The 26533-nt window shown below is 37.1% G+C and overlaps 2 protein-coding genes across 2 annotated transcripts in view; one reads left to right on the plus strand and one right to left on the minus strand.

Annotated features, from left to right (window-relative positions):
• The window catches only part of tg (thyroglobulin), a 43169-nt gene extending 17622 nt beyond the window's left edge, over positions 1–25547 (plus strand). The window contains exons 27-48 of the mRNA XM_067449452.1: positions 618–788; positions 987–1073; positions 1215–1298; positions 1470–1607; positions 1710–1883; positions 6084–6195; positions 6281–6360; positions 6487–6630; positions 6780–6845; positions 6962–7096; positions 7908–8072; positions 8169–8376; positions 8535–8622; positions 9391–9529; positions 10817–11013; positions 17944–18108; positions 18206–18373; positions 18542–18729; positions 24306–24413; positions 24541–24681; positions 24943–25136; positions 25279–25547. Coding sequence (XP_067305553.1) covers positions 618–788; positions 987–1073; positions 1215–1298; positions 1470–1607; positions 1710–1883; positions 6084–6195; positions 6281–6360; positions 6487–6630; positions 6780–6845; positions 6962–7096; positions 7908–8072; positions 8169–8376; positions 8535–8622; positions 9391–9529; positions 10817–11013; positions 17944–18108; positions 18206–18373; positions 18542–18729; positions 24306–24413; positions 24541–24681; positions 24943–25136; positions 25279–25415 — 3089 coding nt within the window. The 3' untranslated portion in view covers positions 25416–25547. The remainder of the gene's footprint in view (positions 1–617; positions 789–986; positions 1074–1214; positions 1299–1469; positions 1608–1709; positions 1884–6083; positions 6196–6280; positions 6361–6486; positions 6631–6779; positions 6846–6961; positions 7097–7907; positions 8073–8168; positions 8377–8534; positions 8623–9390; positions 9530–10816; positions 11014–17943; positions 18109–18205; positions 18374–18541; positions 18730–24305; positions 24414–24540; positions 24682–24942; positions 25137–25278) is intronic.
• Positions 11029–17606, minus strand: LOC137082894 (src-like-adapter). Its single transcript, XM_067448454.1, has 7 exons — positions 17333–17606; positions 16611–16710; positions 12866–12952; positions 12676–12773; positions 12315–12446; positions 12060–12186; positions 11029–11545 (listed from the first exon to the last, which is right to left on the minus strand). The coding sequence occupies exons 1-7, from the start codon at positions 17409–17411 to the stop codon at positions 11329–11331; spliced, it is 840 nt and encodes a 279-aa protein (XP_067304555.1). The 5' UTR covers positions 17412–17606; the 3' UTR covers positions 11029–11328.
• Positions 25548–26533: the final 986 nt, after the last annotated feature.

Genomic DNA, 26533 nt, shown 5'->3' on the forward strand with positions numbered 1-26533 from the left:
TGATGCTCACATGCCCGCTGTTGGTGCTTTCGGTGGTGGACAGGGGTCAGCATGGGCACCCTGACTGTCTGCGGCTATGCAGCTCCATATGAAAGAAACTGATGCACTGTGTATTCTGAAAACTTTCTATCTTTAAAAGCATTAACTTCTTAAACAATTTGAACTACAGTAGCTTGTCTGTTTGTTCAGACAACACGGGCCAGCCTTCTCTCCCCACGTGGATCAATGAGTCTTGGCCACCAATGACCCTGTCACCGGTTCACCACTGTTCCTTCCTTGGAGCACTTTTCATAGATACTGACCACTGCAGACCGGGAACACCCCACAAGAGCTGTAATTTTGGAGACATTCTAACCCAGCATCATTACTCCTGTCTTCAGTGTCATATGATCCTTCAGAAATCATTCTAATATGTTGATTTGCTCCTCAAGAAACATTAATTAAAGACATTAAACATTAAAGATTTAAACAATATATATAATAATATATTAATCAATCACATCAGTTTTTGTTAGAAGTTATCAAAGTATAATAATCCAAAACAATCGGAATCAGAAAAAGTGACTGAGGATTTAATTTCTGCTGTTACGTTAAATGATTTGTGTCCTGTGTTACAGGCTCTATCATGTGTGGGCTCCTGAGCACTCCTTCAGTGCTGCAATGCAGCGAGACAGACTGGGACATGAGTGGCCTGGCCTCCTCCAACCGCATCTGTGGTGCTGGTGTCCAATACAGCAAACAACTGCAACGTTTCACTTTCAACTTTGGTGGACAGAACTTTACCATCAGTATGAGTCCACATACACACTCCAGATTTCATAACAACAAATGTTTAGTTATTTAAAAATGGCACTTTAGAGTCTATTCAGCTGTCATTTAACCTTTCAGTTTCTTAGTTTTTCCAGTGTTTATTATTTATTGCATCATTCTGGGCTTGAGGATTTTATGGCTTGATGTGCACTAACGAAAATTAACATTTCTTGTAGCTGATGCAGCCTTACCGGCATCCAGCAAAAATAAAACAGGTTACCAGGAAACTCTCATCAGTTTCCAACATGTCTACATCTGGAAAGGTTTGGACATACTCTGCATACATGAACATTACACTAATAAAGCATTTTAAATGCCTGTCATAAACAAAAGTACATATTTTGATGAATTATGATCCAACTTTTGCTCATGTATAGCCTAATGTTTATAATTTACGTTCTCAGAGTCTGATATGAACACGCGTCCGAAAACTCCCTCTGCTTGCAGTGGATCAGCTGTTGTAGAGGATTCCAGAATCATACTTTCTGGTATGAATGAGTGACATTAGTCCAAACTTATATTTTTGAGCTTTTTATTCATCTTGTGTTTAAAAGTACCTATAACTTATAAGTTGTACTTTTTAATGTTGTTAATAACATTTATTCTATTGGTATTTAAAAAAAAGTCTCAGTTCTGTTTGTACTGTATTGTCCGCTTAGACTCCGTAAAGGAGGCTTTTAGTGTTCTCGAGAGTGGTGATATAAAAGTCGACCCAGAGAGAAAACTGCCTAGTCAGATTTACTGGATCTTTAAACACCAGTACACTTTCCAAGAGGCTCAGCTGTGGTGTCTAAAACGTAAGATGCAAAACAATTGCTTACGATTATATAGTTAGTGATTGTCTGTGTAGTGCAGCATGTTTCACTTCCTGTTCTTTGAATATGGGTGATGGATTTCAGGGTGTGAAGAAGAAGAACTGTGTCACGTGTCCGACATTCGTGATGAAGGCCCTCTGTATTTTGCATGTGTATTGTATCCTGACACACGTGTGTGTGGGGCGTATGACAAACCTCTCAGACAGGCATGCAGTTTTGTGATGGCTCAGAATCTTCAGACTGCATACCAGAAAAAAGGTGAGTCATTTATACACAACAATTCCATGTCTTCATTTATTATAGAAAAATATGATCATTTTTTATTATGCAGGTCCATAACACTATGGGCCCTATTTGAAGGTGTATCCGAAATCCACTTTTGCTAGTTTAACAACAGAAAAAAACGATCTGTACGCCAGGCGCATGGTCCAAAAGGGTTATACCTAGTCTCTTAATGAGTCATGGGTGTGTTTTAGGCGTAATGTGCAAAAAAAACAATCAGAGTCTCATCTTCCTTTCCCTTTAAAAGCCAGATGCACTTGCACCATGGTGGATTCGCTATTTACATGGTGGAATTTGCGAGCGGAAATACTGAACATTTCTTAAGAGAAATGGAACAAAAAATGCTGCTCAGCATCCCTGTGTGTGTAATAATTAAGAGTGTATGTGCACTATAGGTGTATATTGCTAACATGCTCTTTAAATGACACAAAAAATACTGCGATTTGGGTAAATACAGCCGATTAAAATAGCAACAATGCGCCTAAACACACATCATTTCCAGACCAACAGATTGCCACGAGCGCATTTGCTATTTAAATAACGTGGTACTGGACATGAAAATTATAACTGCATCAGGCTGAAACAAGCATTAACCACTTGCGTCGCACCGGGCCACAGAACTTTTTCTAATTTGATTTTGTTTTCGTAACTCATTCCTCATCAGATATGCTGCATATAATGCTTTCACATTTCTCAGCATTAGCTTTTGGTTTTTAGAAACTTTTCTCTGTGATTGGACAGATGGGGTTTGCATTACCTTATGCAAGTCTAATGACTGTGGTTTACTGTAAAGTCTGATGTCAGACTCTTACTACTTTCTTTGTGACGGAGACTGTCTGTTGTTTATTTGCTGTCAGATAAGATCCTAGCAACTGAACATAGAGAATGCAGATGATTCAGATGTGGGTATAGCTAGAGATTGGAGAGACAGAGGGGTAAAGGGCAAAATGAGGCAATGATGGATAAATAACGGCTAGTTTTGAAGAGGTTTTTTTTGTTGTTGTCTGCCCCATGTATATATGCGGTTTTAGTAATGCATCCTAATTGGTCACAATCGTGTCGGAAGTTCTACATCTATAAAACACCAACACAAAGCTGAATTATCCCGCTTATTATACTGATTTTCTCCAAATAAGTAAATACATTCGCATGAAATTGATTAGATTTTAATAATATAATTATTATATGTGAGAAGAAATGTATGCTTAAGAAATGTATACATTACTGTTGATGGTATAAACCTGCAACTGCAAACTGGAATGCTCTTAATTTTGCCTTTATATGCGGTGCATTGTTTTTTAGCCATAAAAATGAGCCATGCCTAGTTCTCATTATGCATTTTTTTGAGCTAGTGGAAACAGGAATTGCCTGGATGACTAGAGAACATTTCAATGAGGTGAAGTGGCAAAACTCCACTTCACCCATGTGGCCTGCAGACAGCAGTGAGCTCATGCTGTCTGCGGTACGTGGAAGCAAACACTAACACACTCTAATATGACTTTCTTCAACACCTAGCCTATACCAACAGAGTGGCAAAATCTACGTACTTGACAGCTTGTGCAGCTTGTACATTTTAACATCTGCTTTATGCTTCTGCTGCCAAAAAAAGTGTAAACCTTATCTGTACACTACATCTCATAAGATGGATAATGGATATTTCACTGTCTAAAATTCAGAGCATTCTCACTTGTCATGCTGTTGTCCTATGTTCATGCAAAATTTGTTTAGTTAGTTTACTTGAACATAAATGCCTCATAGCATCACACTTTGTTGCAATTTAGTCCATTTTTTTATGCTAATGTGCTCGTAAACATTGACCTTTATTAAATTTTTTTTAAATAGAATCTGATTTAGCAGGTATAATCATTTTAAATGTACAAGAATACTGAGCTTGTAAAATGATGTCAAAGGGAACTAAAATGTATGCTAGTCTAATAATGGTTTATTATATGATCATTATGTAATTATTATGTATATAATAGAAATACACTTGAATGATTCATCTTTATTTCAACATCTGCTCCATTCTACACCATTTCCCGTTTGTACCATTCCTCGAGGTGTCAGAATTAGTTTCCTTTGAAAGAAAAGCACATGAAAGACACTGTCTGTATAACTGTGGTTTATGCATGATGTCCATTGTTAGACTTTTGATTAGAAATGGAAAAGAAGTGTTATGTAAGATTTGGTTAAGTGAGTGAGTGACCACACAGTAATGTGGTTATTCTGGATGTCTGGCTAAACTGCAGAACAGCTCTAGGATTTAAACCATGTGGAATCACAAGTCATTTATTTAAACAGAAGTGGACAGATGGAGTGTCTCTTATTACCTTAGTCATTCATTCCTCTGCATAGCAAAGACTTTGGCCGCTCTTTAGCTTTTTAGCTTTCTGTTAAAAAGGACTATTTATTGTGGAATATTTAGGAATTTACGTAGAGAATTTGGTTTGGAGGTTTTTTTTGTGTGTGTCTGTGTTTAGAGTGATGGTTATATGGGAATAATAATATAAAGAAAAATTGTTATATAGTTATAAAATAAAATGGTTCTCATATAGAACCAATAAATTATCTGATTCTTTAGTGAATAAAACGGTTCACTTTTTATTTTACCTGTTCCTCATGTACATACATACTATAAACTTCTTATAGTAATTACAATATCTGTGTTATAAAGGTTATTACCAGTACTTTCTTAGGTAAATGCACTGTACACTGTAAGTACTCGTACTGTAAAATAAAATGCAGCCCGGTATTCATTTGAAATATAAATCTTGGTAACACATTATTTTAAGGTGACATAGTTGCACGTAACTGCATGTACTTACTATAGTAATATAACAGTTAATTATGCATAATTACAACTAACTAAACCTAAACCCAACCCTAACGTTATAGTAAGTACATGTAGTTAATTAAAATTACACTGTACTTTTTTTGAGTGATAGCAATGTAACTGTCACCTTTAAAGTGAAGTGTACCTGAACTTTAAGTGTAAAAGTGGAACATTGTAAATGTCTTTAGGCCATGTGTCCACCAAAGCATTGTTTTCCTGCTTTTTCCAATTGTTTTTAATGGGCACTGTTTTTTTTTGCCATTCGCTGAGAGTTGAAGAATATTGAACTTTGGGTAAAATCAATGTCACTTTTTACCAAGTGGTCCAATCACAGCAGAAGAGGGGTGGGACAAATACCACACCAGCCAACTGTCACATTCTGCTTGTACTACGTCAACAGATGACAACAAGCAGCATAGTAACGGGACAAAGTAATTTAAAACAAGAGCAAATACTTTAAATTGTATCATCATTTTTATATAGAAACAATGCAGAAACAAACTATCTGTGAAATTAGATGCTAGTAACAGTTCCTTGGATATTCTGTATCATAGCAAGCAAAGTGCCTCAAGTGAAAAAAAAACACTGTTCTACCAAAATGCTCTCAAGCGCCCACAGCTTGGCCTTTTCAGCTGGCTTAAAACGCTGTGGTGGATAACACAGCCTTACTGTCACTTTTGATCAATTTAATATGTCCTTGCTGAATAAAAATATGAATTTCTTTCAAAAGCAAACAAACAAAAAAATCTTACTGACAGTCAACTTTAAATGGTAGTGTATGCTTTAAGTATCTTTCAAATGGCAAAATGGGATTTGATAGTCTTTTAATGCTTTCCTGGAACACAAGTGCCTTGATTTTTAGTCATAATAGGTGATCAGAGGGGATTGAATGTTTCATGGCCTATAAAGTACTCCACAACAAAAAGGTGTGGTCATAAACTCTTAACATGTGGTCCATCTGCTGATGATCTTTAAGAGTGGAAAATAATGCTGCCTAGGTGGAAATCTGCCGTTAAGGGTTTCCTCAATGCTGTAAAAGAGAGTTTCCAGAGAGGGTTTTATCTTAGCTTGTACTGACTGAGGGAGTCAAAGAACCTCTCATAGTTGGCAAACTATTAGTTTTTTTGCTCCAAAAACACTACATACATGTTTCTATTTGTATAAATGCTTGACTGTTTGGATCATTAAGTTAAAAAAAACTCTTTTTACCAACTGATTTCCCAAATTGTTTTTGTTCAAGATAGCCTAGATACTGTGCTCATCACTTTCTTTAGCCTAGATACTGTGCTCATCACTTTCTTTAGCCTAGATACTGTGCTCATCACTTTATTTTTCTTGTGCAGTTTCTCTGAATGGAAGTGTGAAGAGCTTCTACAGCCGCGTTCCTTTTAAGAAGATGGTGTCTTACTCTGTACGCAGTCGAGTCAGTCTTTCCAGTAAATCGATCACAGAAGGGTGAGAAGAACTCAAACTAATTTGTGTTTCCACCTCAGTTTATTTGTTTCCCTCCTGTATAATGATATTTGTATTCCTTGAGCAGGTTCTTTGAATGTGAGAGGCGGTGTGATAAAGATCCATGCTGTCGTGGCATAGGATATGTCCAAGATTCAGGTGTACCTGGTACGAAAGAAACTTTACATTCAGATGATTTATTTCATCTTGCTAGTTCACTTAAAACAGATGTGATTATGTCTAATCTGAAGAATGAAACCAGTCTCAGTTGGTCTCTGTTTTTTCTTTGTACAGGATCCGATGTGTTGTGTCTAACTTTAAATAGTCTGGGTATCCAGACGTGTGGTGAGAATGACAGCACTGACTGGAGAATTCAAGACTGCTCCCCATCCAAAGTGCAAACTGAAGTCTATCCTTTCGGCTGGTATGAAAAGCCAGGTACATCTGAAATCCAAATGCCTTTTTAAACTGTGAGATAGAGTTAAACTCTGATATTTTCAGTCAACTGAGAATTCCCAGTATGAGAGTTATGGAAGTAAATGAATTGATGAAAAGATTTTAAACATCTGCTTTGTATGTCTCTGTAGTGAACCAATGGATAAAGAATCCTAGTGTGTGTCCACCATTTAGTCTCCGCTCTCCCATAAATAATGGTAAGAGACTTGTTAATAATCAATTGTCTTTTCCATTCATTGAATAGAATTTATTATAAATTGATTTAATTTCCACACATGACATTGTGGATCTTATCTTGCTCACTTTCAAGCAGTTGATTTGAAGAACTGGAAGCAGTTGGATGCCGCCTCTGTGCAGGTGGATTCGTCCGTTTCTGCTTTTGACATTGTCCACATAAGCAAAGACATTGCCGACGACCTGGATAAAGTCAGAGACTGGTGTCTTTCTGGTATTGTCTCTCTCTGTCTGTCCGTCCCTTTTTTGTTTTTCTCAGAATTTTTACAGGAATCTGTAATGTGATGGGGACACATATTACATGCTGGACACATGTAGAAGTTGAAATGTATTATCTCTTATGCTCTCCAATGTTGCATTAATCAAAAAAATTGTCATTTATTCCTGTGATACTTTTCAACAGCCATTATTCCAGTCATCAGTACCACATGATCCTTCAGAAATTCATATCGTGAATATGCTGAAAGCTATATTATCAATGTTTAAAACAATTGCTCTGCTTAATATTTTTGTGGAAATTATACCTTTTAGGGTTATTTGAGAAATAGAAATTTCAAAAGAATAGCATTTTTAGTTATGTAAAACAATACAAAAAACAATAAATATATTATTTGAAAGTTTATCAATGTTTTTACTCTCATATTTGACTTAGTTATTGCATCCTTGCTGAATATAAGTATTAATTTCTTTATTAAAAAAAAACCATACTGACCCCAAAATTTTGAACAGTAGCTTAAATATAGTTTAATATTAATAAAACGCACAATAAATTACTAATTGATTTAAATTTAATTATTAATAATAAGCACACTTTTATACTAAATACATTATGGATGTTTTTTTTTATTACACTTTAGATTAGGGTCCAATTCTCACTATTAATTATCTACAACTTGCATGCTAATAAGCAACTAGTTCATAGTAAGAATTGGACCCTAAACTAAAATGTTACAGTTTTTTATTTATTTACAGTACAGATGCGTGTGAATCTGCTTGTGTCCTCATAACTTTCTTGCCTTTTGCAGCCTGTGAGGAAAGCGAGTCCTGTTCAGCTGTGTCTCTCGATAGCAGAGAGTCAGCCATGAGATGTGTGATGTATCCAGACACACACACCTGCCTTCCTACGACCAGCGGCCAGCGCTGCTTACTAGTTACCAAAGAGTCTGCTCAATATGTTTACGTCAGGACAGGTAATACAAATTCTTCAATTCACTCAAGTCTCAACCAGATCTGGTTGTTTCTGATGTCTTTCATGATTGTAAAGATGTTTGAACATTTCTTTCTAGGTTTACAGATAGAATTGACTTCTGTTTTCATCCCTGATCACGGCACACTGCTCGGAGAGAGTGAGGTGAAACCGATAACTGGCTCAGATAGCAAGCGCGTGACCTACTTCCTGGGCGTTCCTTATGCTCGTCCACCAATCGGTGAGCTCCGTTTTAGCCCTCCAAAGCCAGCTGACTGGACCGGAACCTGGAATGCCACGTTTTCCCGGTGCGTGGACAACTTTGATTGCAGATTGTGAGAGTATTAATTTATGTTCTCAAAAATGAGCATACATGTATACTCTCAAATTGATCGTTTGCAGAATTAATAGACACTTTTCTGAAGGGAGATCTGATTTGTTTTGTTTTTTATCAAAACTATTTTAGATCCAGTTGTCTTCAGCCTGGTGACCTCACTGACTCCACCTCCAGTGAAGACTGTCTGTATCTCAGTGTGTTTGTTGCTAGTAGTGTGGTAAGACCCGCATGATTCAAACATGCATAAATACATAAACGTGATCACTAATAAGTATGATTTCTTTAAATGTTTTTGAAAGACAAGCATGCATTATGCATTTGTTTGATACAATTTTTTTTTTTTAAGCAGACATTACTCCCAACTCCACACATGAGCCTTCAGAAATCATTTCAATAATTTATACAAGCCTGTATGACATTTAGTATCTCATTTGACCTTATGGTAACACTTTATTTTGATGGTTCCCTTTAGACATTCTGTTGACTATAAGTAAAATTGCAGCTGCATGTCAACTAACTCTCATTAGAGAATTAGTAGAGTATTAGTAGAATGTTTAGTATTGATAAAATGCTTAATATCTGTATTTGGATACACCCTCAACAGACATTCTACCTCTGACTATAAGTAACTTTGCAAGTACATCTACTTATTCTACTAACCCTAACCTCTTATTCTACTAACCTTAAAGGCCAATTCACACTGCACTGATTCATCAGGTTTTGTCAGATCACAGTGTGTAACCCTACCCATAATGCTCAATTAATACTGAACTAATACTCTAATGAGAGTTAGTTGACATTTAGGTGCATCTTTTAAACAGTGTCTAAAGGGAACCATCAAAATGAAGTGACCTCACTGTATGTCATGAACTTTTACATAGTGTATGTTGATGCTGCTTTCATGAACCGCACCATCTGCTGACTGTGGTACTGTATGAATGCAGTTATTGGCAATTAATAGTACAAATTTTCTGTTTTGTCACAGGGAAAGAATGCACCGGTTTTGGTCTTCTTCCACAACTCTGGATCGGGTTTCTTAGATGGTTCTTACCTCGCTGCTGTTGGCAACATAATTGTAGTTACAGCCAGTTTTAGAGTGGCCGCTTTCGGATTCCTCAGTGCAGGTACACAAATGAACATGCATATTATAAACATGTATAATGTCGTATATGCATCTTGATAATATTCCAAGACTATAGCCAGGCCCACAAATGTATACCATTTGAATATATTTTAAAATGTAATTTATTCCTTGTGGTAGCTAAGCTGAATTATTCAGTGTCACATGATCTTTTAGAAATCATTCTAATATGCTGATTTGGTGCCCAGTAAAATTACTTATTATTATCTATGTTGAAAACAGTTGAGCTGCTTCATATTTTTGTAGAAACCTTGCATTTTTCAGTATTCTTTTTAGAAAGTATTTCATAGACATTACTTAACAGATGATTTTATTTGTAATAGAGATATTTTATAACAATATAAAAGTCCTATAATTTTTGATACTAGTTGAAAAGTATACATTTCTTTCAAAAACAAACAAACAACCTTACTGACAACAAACTTTTCAATGGCTATGTTAATTTATTGAAAGCTAAACAGTTTTTTTTCTGGGTTGAAAAACCTTGGTGAGTAGCATAAAGTATAGAATGTGGTTAATTACATGTGGAATCATGTGGTCCTTGTCATTATAAGCCCTGAATAAAATCTTGTTTAGTCATTTTTTTTAATTTGCCCTTATTATTGATGTGTTCATTGTCATGCAAAAAAAAATAGAACGGCTTAGTGGGCACTTTATGCTAAAAAGTCTTAAATATGTTTTAAGGAGTGAATCTCAATGTTATGGAGACAGTTATAATATATCCTACACTGGAATTGGAAGCTCTGTTTACCTAGAACAAAATGACGTATTGCAAAAATGGCATAATATATTCCATTTAATGGAATTCCAAAAAAATATCAGTGGAATATGGTTATGGAATATAGTTACGTAAGGTCCATGTGAGAAGTTCAGTTCCAAACAGTGGTTGTGAAAATATTCAGATTCCTTCCCCGTTTGCCAACGTTGGTTGAGTAAGTTTGAAAAGGGGGCCTAACTGGTGCCTTTTGAGTAGTCTGCCAGGATGAGCTTTTCACTGTCCAGCCAAAAACAACACACACTGAAAGCTGTGCAGAAGCCTGGTTGGCTTCCTTGCGTTTCCTAGCTAAACCATTGTGGAGCTTGAAGATTTGATTTCTGCAATTATTATTTTTGTTGTCTCTATAATGGATGGACTCTCACATGCTGGTTATAGTGCAATGGTCATTTCTGAGTAATCTACTGAAAATCTTCTGGAGTGATCTATGTGTGGAAAATACATTTGGAGACACAGAATGTGCCTCATGAATTGAAGTCTGTTCACTCTGTATAGGTTCCAGTGTTCTGCCGGGGAATTATGGGTTGCAAGACCAGGCAGCTGCTCTGGGCTGGGTTCAGAAGAACATTGCTATGTTTGGAGGAGACCCCACTAAAGTCACAATAGGGGCAGAGAGAAAAGGAGCTGACATTGCAAGCCTTCATCTCACCTCGCCGTCAGCTTCATCCCTCTTCCGCCGAGCTTTACTAATGGTAAGAACAGAACACTGAGGTCCCACTGCTGGTTTTATAACACCATTATTTTGTACAACAATCGACTAATGTCTGTGGTCACATTTACAGTAAAATCAATCTTCTCCAGTCCAAAAATAATGAATCATGCTTGCACAAGCGTAAAAAAACTCATTCTTAAGCCTTAAAAAACCCAGTCATAAGTGTTCCTGCTTAATGAACTATTTGAAGTATTCCAAAAGTCTCTTTTGGATTCACACTCAACAGTGCCTTTAGACATCAGCTTTTAAGTGAATAACCAAATGAACATTCCTCGAATGAATAGGCTGTGATGCATCAAAGCACTTCTTCATAGTTGTCTTCCACCGTGGCCAAACTTTCAAGCTGGCGGTTCGGTAGCAGGTAGACAGACCTCCACCTCTTCTTCTTTAAACTAAATTTCTTTCTCTCTGGTTTTTCCTGCTCTCCCAGTAAAGACAGGTAGGAAGAGACACTGTCCTGAACCCCATAGCTGACTGCTGAAGGGTTTGTACTCTGGTGCACGAGCTCAGAGCTAAGGGAAAGTGAGAGACATAAGAGACATCTTATAAGACACACATATATATGTATGTGTGTGTGTGTGTGTGTGTATTTATATATATATATATATATATATATATATATATATATATATATATATATATATATATATATATATATATATATATATATATATATATATATATATATATATATATATATATATATATATATATAATTACTTTAGTACTAAAGTAATACCGGTAGTATGACTATTAACTATAACTAATTGCTTTAGGTCTACTGTCATAAGAACATTCATAAGAGTGACATTGAGACGTAGTTGGTTGTGAAGCTAGCTTCATCCACTAGAATTATATGGATTACCGTCAAGTGTTTTTTTTTTTTTTTTTGTATCGGAAGAATACCATGTATGTCATGATTGTAAGTAAATGATGACAGAATTTTCATTTTTGAGTCAACTATCCTTTTAAGGAACATTTGAGCAATTTAAGCATAGTAAAAGCATCTATTACTGATTTTATTACCTGTTCACTGCCCTCCAGTCAAAGGATAATTTTCTCCCATCAGTTGATTTCGTGCGCTCACTCAGAGCTGTTTCACAGACGGCCAAGCATGGTCCAGTAAGAACACAGCACAGGCCGTCTGCTATATCTAAACAAGAGCAAGAGGGGAAAATCTGCATCAAACAACAGATAAAAAAATGACTATCTTTTACACTACAACAGCACAAATTACTATTGTTTTTGTTGTTTTGTTTTTTGGTGTATTACATGACTTACCAGAGTAGTGGTTGACCAGATCTTCCAGACACTGAAATGTGAGTCGTGGAGAGATGAAGTACCAGTTGTTTGGCATTCGAACTATCCGATAATGCCTAATAGCTCTGTGGCGCACAGATAAACTGTACGTACCTACAAAAATACTAGCATTATGACTGTAACATCAACCATATAAACCAAAAACATTATTTAGTAGATCATTTGGATTAATGTATTTATACAGTTTTCTGTCAGACAGTTACTTCCTGTTTAGTGGGCTGGTCTCGTCCAGAATAAGCTGCAACATGGACCAGACCTTATGCTGTCTGGCTGTGTGAGACTAGACTTCAGTTTAATATTCATTTTAAAGGTGTATTCTGACCTTTTGTGCTCTCTCTAATCAGGAACGACCCCACTCGGTTTCCTGGGAGTTGAAGCAGTTCCTCAGCTTTTGGTCTGGTCACATTTTCAAACAACCAGCTGAGACAATCAAGAATGTTTCCATTAGCACTTAAACAGCTAGCTGAGGCTAACTGACAATTAGCTAGTTCAGTTTGCGATTCAGAACCTACCCATGGTAGACTTTTGTGGCATGACAGTTTGGTATAAAGTTCACTTCCTTAGTGTTGACTGAGTAGACCTTCCACCAATACCCTTCTCTAAAAAAAGTGAGGAGAACAGTTATGCTTCTTGTATCATTTATAAGTTTATAATTATAATTACTCCAATTAAAGCAATTACTGCGCTCTCATAGCTAATTTGGTGCTTAGACTAATACTGTATATGACCCATGACCATAAAACCAGTCATAAGTCACACGGGTATATTTGTGGCAATAGCCAACAATACAATTGTTGTATGGGTCAAAATTATCGATTTGTCTTATATGTCAAAAATCATTAGGATATTAAGTAAAGATCATATTCTATGAAGATATTTTGTACATTTCCTCTCATAAATATATAAAAAATGTATTGGTATAAATGACTTAATTGCTAGCTAAATAGTTTTAGTTCATTGCTAGTAATGGCTTCATTTAGCTAAACATTGCTAATGATTTCATTTGGAACTTTAAAGGTGATTTTCTCAATATTTCGATAGTTTTGCACCCTCAGATTTTCAAATAATTGTATCTCAACCTAATATTGCCCTATCCTAACAACATAAACAATGTAAAACATATTTTTTCAGCTTTCAGATAATATATTTTTAAATACAAATTACATTAAAATATTTTATTAACAGGATAAAAAAGGCCTTCATCATTTTTCTATCTCCTGTTAATAAAATATTACTATTAAAGAATTACTTCCAGCAAAGTTTTTAATAGTAGTGTTTCTGTAAATATTTTCATAGACAATGTGTGTAAACTGACAGTTGATATGGGCTCAATGTGTGAATGCACAACTGACCACAAAACCCTGCGGCCAGCATTAACACTGCTCTTTAACACGCACACAGTGTCAGTTTTTCACTGAACAGAAAGTTGTTTTTGGTTTATAATTATAAACTTAATACAAAAATATATAAAAAAAGTTCTGAACTTTAAAAAATATTTTATTAACAGGAGATCAAAAAGTACAAACGTTAAGTCTTTTTGCTGAAATTTTTCATACTTTTTAAAATCTCCTGTTAATAAAATATTTGAGTGTATTTTTGTACTGACATATGAACATACCCTGGACCACAAAACCAATCATGGGTAGGCCTACATTTTTTGAAATTGAGATCTTTACGTCATGGTTTTGTGGTCAGTTGTAGAGCTTCAAGGGGGTAATCTAGCACTCTAAAAGCGTTCCACCCATAGGGACGGCCATTGCTAACAAAGCCATCACCTGCTGTTAGCATCCCATTGACTCCCATTCATTTTTGAGTCACTTTGACAGTGACTAACTTTACATCTGAGACGTTTAAAGACTCTGTTTGTCCATTGTTTATTTCTAAAGAAACACGACAATGCATAAAAGACTCCGTTACCTTGTATCTTACATTATCGCCCCGCAGAAGCTGTTTTTGTAAAAATAGGCTAACTATTGCGTTATAACCAACGCGACTCAGTTAGAGAAATTTCTCGCACAGTTGAGAAATTACCGTATAGACCTGAGGAGACGCTCGCAGGCAATCTTTTACTGTCTATGAGACAGTAGGGGGGATGTGGAGACATAAAGTCTGATAAAGTCAAGGGAGAAGAATGGGGAGAAGCCGATAGTGAGCCAAAAGCAGCGGGAGAAAATATTTAAACAACGGGATTCAGATTTCACTTTCCACATCTACTAGAAGACCTACAACTGTCAGACAGGAGGCTCACGTCACATCTATGTCGTCAAGCTCAGTCTGAGCCTGCGCAGTTCGCTCAGCCATCAGGAAGTGAGTGCTCCTTTACTGACTTCACTTAACGCCGTAGAAGTCAATGGGATAGCTCAGTCCATTTCTTTTACTGTCTATGTAGAGCTTAGATCGGGCTCAAAAAATCAAGCCCCACCCTACCCGAGCCAGTGGACGTTGTGTCTGAGCCCGGCCCGGCCCGACACATTAACTGTAATTATAAGCCTGAACCCGATATAAACCCCACCATTTTTTAATACGTGGGCATTCTGATGAGAACTAGCCTGTAGTCAAAGCGGACCGGTGTAACTCATGTTAAAACTAACATTGATAAATTGAAATGAGCTGATAACATCGCCGTTTTCTTCAGAGCGACTGTACAGCAGAATCGATCTTTTTGCTATTTTTTCCCGTTTAACACCATCAAGCTGCTTTGAAACAATCATTTTAAAAGTGTTATATGAATAAAGTTGACTTGACTTGACTCAGCTCAATAATCTGCAGGCGCGTGCTCATGAACCGCTCACCGCTAAAATCCAGCTCAGACAAAACATTTATCTGTAGCTCACTATACTTGTTGTAGCCATTAAACAATGTCTTTTATTTTTATTTTTATATTTATGTTTAAATATTATAATATTATTTTTATATATCTGATGATGATGATGATAAAGATGCAAGTGGGTCAGAAATTAGGTTATATTTAGTTTAATATTATTACGTTTTGTTTTGTAGAAAGCATTTCTTTTGTTTTTTATAAATTAAAACTTAATTTTAATAAAGGTTTCTTCAGGCAATTGCCTGGATTTAATAAATAAGAAGCAAATAGAAGACAATAATTTTGACATGGAGTTGCGGGAGCGATCGCTTTCATGCTCATGAACTGGTGCACGCGTCTCATAAATAAACCGAAACTCAGCAGACTAACTTACTTGCCTCACAGATATACAACATGTATGTATAGAAAGCCTGCAATGTCCACTTTTAAACGAAACGATTCGAAACAAAAAGATTTAGTTAAGCAAAGTGCAGTGTTCACGCAGGCAGCTCATGACTGTTCATGACTGAGCATTTCTGTTCAGAATGCTGTGCTCCATCGCTGCGTGTGCTGTGAGTTTAACGTGCATTTTTACACTAATCCTGACTTTGTAGCCTACACATTTGTTCCTTAGTTTTAGTATTAGTTCTTACTTTGCTAAAAATATATGTATTATTTATTTCTGATTATGGCATGGCTTTCTGTCGACCCAATTAGACTAATAAAGTAATGATTAAAAAAGCACAAAAGCTTGCTCAATGGCCCGGCCCGAGGATTGTGCCGGGAAATCTCAACTGGGTCGTTCAGTTCAGGCTCGGGCTCATGCTCGGGCAGGGAATCTAAGCTCTAGTCAGTTGTGCATTCACACATTGAGCTTGTTAGACATTGCTGTGAAATATAGTTGAACACTGACTCTTCAAAACGTATGCACATAAAAAAGTTTACGCACATTGTCTATGAAAATATTCTCAGAAACACTACTTTTAAAAACTGATGTCAGTAATTATTTTATTCAGCAAGAAATTATTAAATTGATCAAAACTGCCAGTAAAGTCACTTTGCTTCCTTTTTAAATAAATGCCGTTAAACTTTCTAATCATCAAAGAATTTGTACAAACTTTTTTCAACATTGATAGATAATAAGGCATTTTTCTTGAGCACAAAATCAGCTTATTTGAAGGATTGCTGTGATAGCTGCTGGAAAGTTAGTGTTGCCATCACAGGAATAAATGACATTATTTTAAATTGTAATGATATTTCATAATATTACTGTTTAAACAATTTTTTTAAATCTAATAAATAGAGTCGTGATCAGCATAGGAGACTTCTTTTAAAAACTGTTGTTTTTGTATGTTTGCTTGTTTAATAATTGTGTAAAATATTTGAAGACAAATTGTAATGTTAGCATACACGCTAAAGCTCTTGTAGAAACATGAGATATTAAAAATGCTTACTCTGATACTATTTTTAGCCAATCTCCAATTCGAAATATGGGCTCGCAGATATCAGGAGGAGGGTAGTTATCCAACACTACTGCTGTGTCATTCTCGTGCACTGTAAAATAGAAAACATTGCTTTTGTATCTTGGCAAATAAAAAAAAAAAAAGGATTTTAATCATGTTTATGTATGCTGCTTGATGTTGATCAAGGAAACATCAAGTAGCTGTGTTTCTTGCTAATGAAGCAAACCTGTATTTTTAACATTTGTGCTAGATGTTTAGTCTTATTATTTAGTATTGGGCCTAAATCAAGAAAATAAGTATACACTGTATTAATGAAACAAAACCACGTAACTATACTAGACGTGTGCAATTAATGTGGGAAAAATACTCTGAACCCCAACTGGATTTACACAAACTGAGACAAAAATCGTTAGGTTGTGATCCGATCTACCCTACATCTGTTTTGAAACTTCATTTGTTTTTGACCAAAAAGAGAAGTTTAGTGTAGTCTTTTGACTATTACTTCAGTTTAAGGACAGACTGCAGCTTACGCAGCACATTCTACCCGGACATAGAACCGATATCTGTATGTTTAAATACAGTTTGTCTCTCTTCACACACCACAACATCTGTAAGTGATCGAAATGATGCAGCATCTGCCTACAATAACTAGGAACGCCACTTGAAACCACTCATATGTTCAGTCACTCAAACTGTGCTCAGCATTTTCATACCTCTCAGTAGAAGGTCTTCATTAGTACTAGTTCGTCTGAAATCGTCTGTTTTTTTTTGGCTTGCCTGAGCACCTCCCATTGTCAATCTCCCGCCGCTATTTCTACAGGTTTACTACATCCAATCGGCCATCAGATGTCTGTCCAAACTGAGGCAATCTCCTCTTCTGTGCAAAGTGTGTCATCAGATTCTGCTTTTGTTCTGATGTGCCGCTTTCCACTGATAAGACTTTAAGGGCATGGCTCGAGTAAACAGGGAAGCTGTGTCTCACCACACTTTCCACTTCACATACAAGCAAAAATAGGAAGTGATGAATTGAAAAGGCTTAAATTGCATGCAAATTCATTCAGATGCACACTATGTATGCAGCTTCTGGTAAACATGTGTATAAATAGCAGTGGTATGCAAAGACGATACTCATGGCTTCATGATTTTCTGTTTTGATTTAAAAAAAATATTATCTGAACCATACTGCATTAATATAAAATGTGTGTTTATGTGGTCAATTCCCTCTCAATCTAGAAAACAGCTCATCATGGTTGACGACCAAGCATTAAGATACCTTTTTTAGTGGTCACATGCAATGCTAAACAATGGTGATGTATGCTTGTAGGGTGGATCTGTGTTTTCGCCTGCTGTTGTAATGAGTACTTCGAAAGCCCAGGCGCAAACTGCATCTCTGGCTAGAGAACTTGGCTGCTCGGCTGCTGATGCTACACAGATGCTGACCTGTTTAAGGAGCAAACCGGCTCAGAGCATCAATGCTGCCCAGACCAAGGTACATTTGTTCACCTTTGTGAAGGAAAAGCACAAAATAGTCAAAAAGCGATCATGAATTATCGTATCATACATTCTCTTTGTGTGTTTGTGCGTAGCTGTTAGCTGTGAGTGGTCCCCTGCAGGCCTGGTCACCAGTGGTTGATGGAACTGTAGTTCGGGAAAAGCCATCTGTGGTCCTTCAGTCCGGACGCTTCCACAGAGTTGAATTACTTCTGGGCTCGTCATTTGAAGACGGCCTCATCAGCAGAGCCAAGAACATCAAGGTCAGGACACGCGTATATCAGAATGAAAAATAAGCGTCTTGAGAAATAAAGCTGGGTGTGGTTAGATAAAAATAATTGGTTATTCAGAATATTCATTAATAGGGTGGCATTAATAGAATACTGTGACACTTTCTTATTGACACTTATCTGTTTTATGTATTTGAGAAGAATTTTGAGCAGCTTCAGGGAAGGGCTGACAGTAAGACTGCGTTTTACGCAGCCCTGTCTAACTCTCTGGGTGGAGATGATGCTAATGCTTTTGTGAAGGAGGCAGCGACCTGGTTCTACTCTTTGCAGCACTCCCCCACCCCCTCAGGATACAATGTGTTCTCTCGTGCTCTGGAAAATGCTACGAGGTAAGAGCTCACAAGTCACGGGTCTTACAGAACACAAGTATATTTTCTCGTCATTAAAAGAATGTTGCAGAGAAAGCATATGCCTCCCAGCTACCAAAGTTACCGTTCAAACTATTAAAGGGGGGGTGAAACACTCAGTTTCAGTCAATCTCATGTCAATCTTGAGTACCTATAGAGTAGTATTGCATCCTTCATATCTCCGAAAAGTCTTTAGTTTTATTATATTTATAAAAGAAATATGGGCTGTACCGAGTCTTTCCGGAAAAAAACGAGCGCCTGAAGACGTATCGTGTGGGCGGAGCTAAAGAATGACGAGCGCACACAACGCGGTGACGTCCTCAAGCGTGGAGAAACCCATGGCTATCACAGATAATGATCCAGAATCATTCGGAGGCTGAAATAAATTGAACAGGAAAAACGGCAACAGCAGGACATCCGTCTCTGTGGTATGTACTGTATTTAGTGGCCTGTCAACATTTGTGTGTCTTTACTCGCAGTTTTTGAGGGCATGATTCGGTTTATGGACTATTGTATGTGATTAAACCTTAGCAGTAGCTAGCAAAACGGTTTTGCACGTCAGACTAGTGTACATAGAACAACAATAGAGTCCGTTAGCGCATATGAATGACGAAGCACGTGATCGTGTCGTTTACTGATGTTTACTCACGTGACGAGCCAACAGCACAGACATTTGAAGCAGTTTTACTCACCGGCTGCTTCCAAAGCAGGACCGAACCCGCTGGGACCGCTCCGTCAAAAACACACTTCTTTTGGTATGATTTGGTGAAGTCCTGACAGCAGTGAACGGTGGAGATCCACTTTTACGACGCGACTGAAGCGATGTTGTGAAGCTTCCCGTCATTTCTGCGTTCAAATCGGGTCAAATGCAGCGCTGCCTTCCCGGAATGCTGTGCTGAAGCGTTGAAGTCACCCATAGGAATAAAGTGGAGCGTGGCGCCTGGATCGACTGGATCTGCACCTGAGTGTTTATGGCCGTGCATTTCCTCTCTCTCGCTCTAGTCACGTGCGCGCGCGCACCCTACCGGGAGAAGAGCCCGTACGGCCCATACAAGGACCTTCCGATCTATTAACGTCAAGTAGACCCATACTCGAAAAAAACTCTCCGAAACTTGTGAGAAACCGGAAGGAGTATTTTTAACACAGAAATACTCCATCAAACGTCCAACATGAGTTTTTGCAACTTTGTCTATGTTTAGGATGGGAATCCAAGTCTTTAACAGTGTAAAAAGCTCAGTATGCATGAAATAGCATTTCACCCCCCCTTTAAGCAGCACAATGCCTTTCAATTGGTCTAATGTTAAGAAATGTTTCTTAAACAGCAAGTCGGCACATTAGAATGATTTCTGAAGGAACATGTGACATTGAAGACTAGAGTAATGACGTTGAATATTCAGCTTTGCCATCACAGGTATAAATTTGTTTAAAATATATTTATTTAATTTAACAATATTACTGTTTTACTGTATTTCTGACTAAATAAATGCAGCCTTTGTGACCATAAGAAACTTTCAAATATAACACCGACCAAACTTTTTAATGTGGTCACGAAGTAGCCAAAATTGATCATGCCGTGTCAATGCACCGGTAAAACCACAGTTTTAACCTGTTAACTGTCACTGGCCCACCGGTGGGCCCATTTGCCACTGCATGTTTAAAACAATTATATCCTATATTTATCCTGATAATATTGTTGACAAATGTTGACAAACTATGTTATTTGAAAGCTAAAACCGTTTTGAAACCGGACGTTGCATTACCATGGAAACGGTGCACTAAATTCTTCTAGCAGGCTCTTTCCCCTAGTGGGCGTCGTCATGTTTCATATTACAACATTTATTTAACTGCTTTATAATAAAAACCTTTTCTAATCTTGACAAAACACACATCATCGGAAAGGTCTGAGTCTCATGGTTATATATCTATTTCTAGCCAATTGTTTTGTAATATTTGGACAAATATATATATATATTTGATACAGGAGATTGCATAAACAAATCTATGGAATTTCAATGACACCCGGTGGCTATTTGTGGTATAGCGCCTAAACAAAATCTCATGGGAACTTCAACTTTTGTGATATCAACTTTATATTTGGAACACAAATTGATTCGACATATGGCTTTGATTTGATAGTAATTTTAGAGTACAAATTGTTTTGTGACATATTTTATATAAAATATTAAATATATTGTACAGTATATTTGATTTACAGTAAATTTAAACTTCTGTAACTTTTGTACACAATTTTTTTTAAAGTGATTTCATTTGAGCAATATTCTACTGACTGTCTTCATGTCTATATTCCAAAGCATTCTTGAATTGCAAAACCATTGTATATGTTTATTTTCAAAAAAGGGGGTAACAGTTAACAGATTAATTTAATTTAAAAGCCCACGATCAGCTTTTTGTTTGTAAAGCTTAGATGCTAGTTGCAAACTAAAATGTTTAGTTAGATGCCAAAATGAACAATAGCAAATCTCAGTGTGTTCACAGCTGCCTTTCTATAGAACCATGTTTTTTCAGATCCTCCAAAAAAATTCAAGTGGTCTGGAATGCAGAGGAATCCAGAGCCAAAATAATTTTGAGTCTTAGGTTAGGACTCAGCGCTAAACCGTTCTTAACATTCGCTGTGGGTGGGGAGGCTGAAGTGTTTGTGGCAAAGAGGAAGGAAATAGTATATATCTTGGTTTCTGACTGATACATATGTGTGAGTTTTTAAAATGGTCCTAGCAGAAGTTGCCTCTCATCACTGAGCTGAGATACTGGGTCAAGACAGCTAATTTTAGAATATGAAGACCATGCACATGCCTAAAAAATATGTTTTATGTACTTAATGTATGTTATGGCAGAAATGAACCAGCTCTGAATGACGCATGGCGGATACAACAGTCTTTTTTGACAATTTCTATCAAACATTATTATATTATTCTGAGGAGAGATTTTACTCAAATGTACAGTGAGGAAAATAAGTATTTGAACACCCTGCTATTTTGCAAGTTCTCCCACTTAGAAATCATGGAGAGGTCTGAAATTGTCATCGTAGGTGCATGTCCACTGTGAGAGGCATAATCTAAAAAAAAATCCAGAAATCAAAAATCAAAACTATTTATTTGAATGATACAGCTGCAAATAAGTATTTAAACACCTGTCTAACAGCTAGAATTATGACCTTCAAAGACCTGTTCGTCTGCCTTTAAAATGTCCACCTCCACTCCATTTATTATCCTAAATTGGATGCACCTGTTTGAGGTCGTTAGCTGCATAAAGACAACTGTCCATCCCATGCGATCAGTAAGAATCCAACTACTAACATGGCCAAGACCAAAGAGCAGTCCAAAGACGCTAGAGACAAAATTGTACACCTCCACAAGGCTGGAAAGGGCTACGGGGAAATTACCAAGCAGCTTAGTGAAAAAAGGTCCACTATTTCTCAGGTGTTCAAATACTTATTTGCAGCCGTATCATACAAATTAATAGTTAAAAAAATCATACATTGTGATTTCTGGATTTTTTTTAGATTATATGTCTCACAGTGGACATGCACCTACAATGACAATATCAGTCCCCTCCATGATTTCTAAGTGGGAGAACTTGCAAAAAAGCAGGGTGTTCAGATACTTATTTTCCTCACTCTGTCTGGAAAATATTAGTTCAGCGGACTAGCATGAAGACTCTTTTCGGTCAGCTGACGACGAGTTCATTTAACAAAAAGCTCTGTCTTTTTCTTCTGATTTATTGCTGTTTGTGATTATTACTAGATAATATCTCCAAAAACAGCATTGTTCACTGTTGGAATGGCAAAAATGTTATGGAAAAAAATGTGGAGTCAAATTAAATGTCTACTAGAATAAAGTAAAATTAAATTAAAAAATAGCTAATTTCTGAAGGGCAATTTCATATTTTCCTTTGAACTTCTGTCCTGAAATTCCTGCTTCTTTCTCTGAATTGTCAGTGGCTCAGTAGTTCGAAAAGAGGATTTGCTGGCTACCCACATAATCACTAGTGTCAGATATAGTACAGACCAAACCTGACCGACACGTGACACACCCCTCTGACCTGTTGCACACAAAGGCAGCAACACAAACAGGAAAGAGGCTTTTTAAAACTTGAGCAGAACATATAGAACCTGATAAAACCAAATTTACGTCCAGCATCATTTCCTGATCCTCTTTTTGCCATTCTGTTGTTGCAATCTGTTGTTACTGCCGATCTGTAAAAGTGTTAAAAAGTTCAAATTAAACATGTAACATTTAATTTAACATTTCATATTAAACTGGATCTGAACCTAGCTCCATTTTAGTCTCTAACACCAGGCAGCATGGAAACTTTTGGCTGCTCTAGTTTAATAGTAAGTCACTTTGTACAGTAAAAAATGTTACAGAAAAATACTGTAGAAATTCTACAGTAATCAGTAAACACTTTTGTAATATATGTATTTTTATTATAAAATGTTGTCAAATGTATGGTTTTGGAAGTAAAAACTATGATTTATTGTATACACACATATATTATATGTATATCAGACATTACATTATGACCAGTATGTATGTCAGTACAGGTGAAGTGAATAGCACTGATTATCTCTTCATCACAGCACCTGTTAGTGGGATATATAGGCAGGTGAACATTTTGTCCTCAAAGTTGATGGGTAAGAAGCAGGAAAAATGAACAAGCACAAGGATTTGAAAGAGTTTGTGATGGCTAGACCAATGGGTCAGAGCATCCCCAAAACTGCAGCTCCTGTGTAGTGTTCCCGGTCTGCAGTGGTCAATATCTATCATAAGTGGTCCGTGGAAAGAACAAACACCTGCATGTGTGATCCAATCTAACAGAAAAGCTACTGTTTGTACTGGTTTAGAACCAGCATTACTGGTCTGTAATGACACTGGTCATCTGACACTGATAGAAAGGGTCAGAATACACAGTGCATCACAGTTTGTTGCGGGGCTGCATAGCCACAGGCCAGTCAGGGTGCCCATGCTGAGCCCTGTCTTCCGCTGAAGTGGAGTGGCCACGTGAGCATCAGAACTGGACCACTTAGCAATGAAAGAAGGTGGCCTGGTCTGATGAATCACGTTTACTTTTACGTGGATGGCCGGATGCGTTTGCATTGCTTACCTGGGGAACACATTGCACCAGGATACACTATGGGAAGAAGGTAAGCCAACGGAGGCAGAGTGATGCTTTGGGCAATGTTCTGCTGGGAAACCTAGGTACCTGCCATCCATGTGGATGTCCAATCCATTGAGGCCCCATCTCTCAGCTTACAGGACTTAGAATCTACTGCTAACATCCTGGTGCCAGATACCACAGCACACCTTCAGGGGTCTAGTGAAGTCCATGTCTTGACGGATCAGGGCTGTTTTGGCAGCAAAAGGGGGACCAACACAATATTAGGAAGGTGGTCATAATGTTATGCCTGGTTGATGTATATATACATGTACAAACGTATATTATATAAACACACATACATGATATAACTCCTGTGTTCTCAAAATACTGAGATGCAGATGTAGCCACCTGTATCCCTATCATATGGCCCTTTATTTCTACAGAGACCTCTTCATCATCTGTCCAGCTGTGGACATGGCTGAATTCTGGGCAGCAAACACACGGTCCAGTGTTCACATGTACCACCTACCTGAGGACACTGCCTACAACAGGTGCCTGTCATTCCACACACATATCACACATAACATCATTACTTGATTGCACATAACTTGAACATATATGGTTCCATTCAAAACGACATCTATCAGATCTTAGAAATTAAACAAATGTTTGTTACAGTGTTGATCTGTCAGCGCCAATGGATGTGCAGTTCCTCTTCGGAGTTCCTCTTGGCACAGAAAATAGTAACGTCTTCAGCTCAAAAGAAAGAATGCTTACCCTGCAGATCATGAACTACATGGCAAACTTCATAAAGTCTGGGTATTTAACAGCCATTTTTATATATATATTTTAAGTTGCAAACAAAAGTAGCGACAGATTTTTTCTTCAGATCTGAGTGAAACGGATTATCGATAAACTTGATTGATTTTTTGATTGGATGGAGGCAAATCTGATAAAATTAAGCCTGCACAAATGAATTGTTCACAATATCATGCATTTAGAAAATAAGGTGAATTTTCATTTCATGCCGACTGTAATGACTTTACACCGCTCTCTGTTAATCTCTCCTGCTCTTCACAGCAACCCCAACCTGCCTATTGCAACATCTAGGATGTCCTTCAGTAAGTTCTTGCCCCCATGGCCTCAGTTCATGCCTCACCCAGGTGGACGGGGCTATAAAGAGCTGTCCTTTACGCTCAGTAACCACAAGAACCTCCAGAGTCCCCAGTGTTCCTTCTGGTCTCAATATGTGCCGGCTCTTATCACCTCTACCGGTTAGTACTGCTCTACACATCCATATAAACTCCTGGTGGTCTTTAAATGTCGAGATTGGAAGATTACAGTGTTTTTTAACTATATAAATTCTTATATACCTTGCACTTGCTAATACTTGTAAACTTGACTTTGACTTCACAGCCAAATTATCCTGTGGGACTTCTGTGGGAGATACCGGAGGAATTCAAACTCCAACCCAAGAGCCCAAGCAAATCCCAGATGCCAGCTTCTCTCTGACTCCAAGCAAACCTAAATCTGAGAAAGATGCTTACAATTAGTCTCAAAATGTACACATTTTCTTGTTATTTGCTTGTTCCAGAACCAATTCAGGCTAGCATTGTCATTTTGGTATATTGACGTAAATCATTGTGATTTATGAATCAATGAACATTCATAGAACTGAAACAATAAACTGCATTGAAAACGATTTTGGTTTATTCCTTACTGTTCATATTTTACAATACAATAGAATTTTGTCCACTAATGCGGAAATTTCAAAGAGAAGCCTTATTATTTTGATTAATATATCCGACCTGCAGTGATTAAATATAGAGCATTACATGATCTTCATTAATAATTGAGGTGATTTAACATTCAAATTAAGACATCATACAGTCACATGGAATAAGGACTAGCCAACGTGCCAGGAGAACATATGAGTAATCCTGACCGTTTCACTTTCTGCAAGTTTCCAGATGCACTGACTGAGGGCTATTCTGAGATGCTAATTATCACTTTATTCCTGGAGATTATAAGAAGCATTTCCTCTTTGTCTAGACTATTTTGCTCTGGCTGTCTGGACACTTCTGATTACATTCACCCTTATGAACAAAGTCAAGGTTAAGGCATTTGCTCAGAAAGTGGTATATTTTTTTTAATCGCTTCCACATGAACCCTGAAACAAAGTTGCACATTAAGAGCTGAAATATTTAAACAAAATTGAGACTGTGGTGTAGAAGATTAGTTCCGAATTTTTACTGTTCCTTCTGTTCAGTGCATCAGTGGCAGGTTGCCCAGCTGTCGGTTTTAATTTGTAAACAGTGGAAACCTCAGCTGTAATGTATACTTTAAGGTTTTGGCAAAATATGAGCACATCACACAAACCTTGCAAAATTATGTGTACGTGCCTCTCACAAATATGACAAGTATGTACCAATTTGTTTTGTTTCTATTTGATTTATTCTAGGTTTTGTTTAGCGTTCGATATTCACCACATGCGAGTTTATATACCTAATATATGATGTTTTCACCTATTCACATTTTTCACCATATAAGGTTACAGTAATCCATTACAGTTAACCAATTTTTGTGCTAAACATTTTTAAAGTGCATATTTGATCAATAAAATATACATAGTGTAAAAAAACATTAAAAAAGAGACCTTAAAAAAAACTAT

Source organism: Pseudorasbora parva, chromosome 7, assembly GCF_024679245.1.
Source record: "Pseudorasbora parva isolate DD20220531a chromosome 7, ASM2467924v1, whole genome shotgun sequence".
NCBI classification, from domain to species: Eukaryota; Metazoa; Chordata; class Actinopteri; order Cypriniformes; family Gobionidae; genus Pseudorasbora; species Pseudorasbora parva.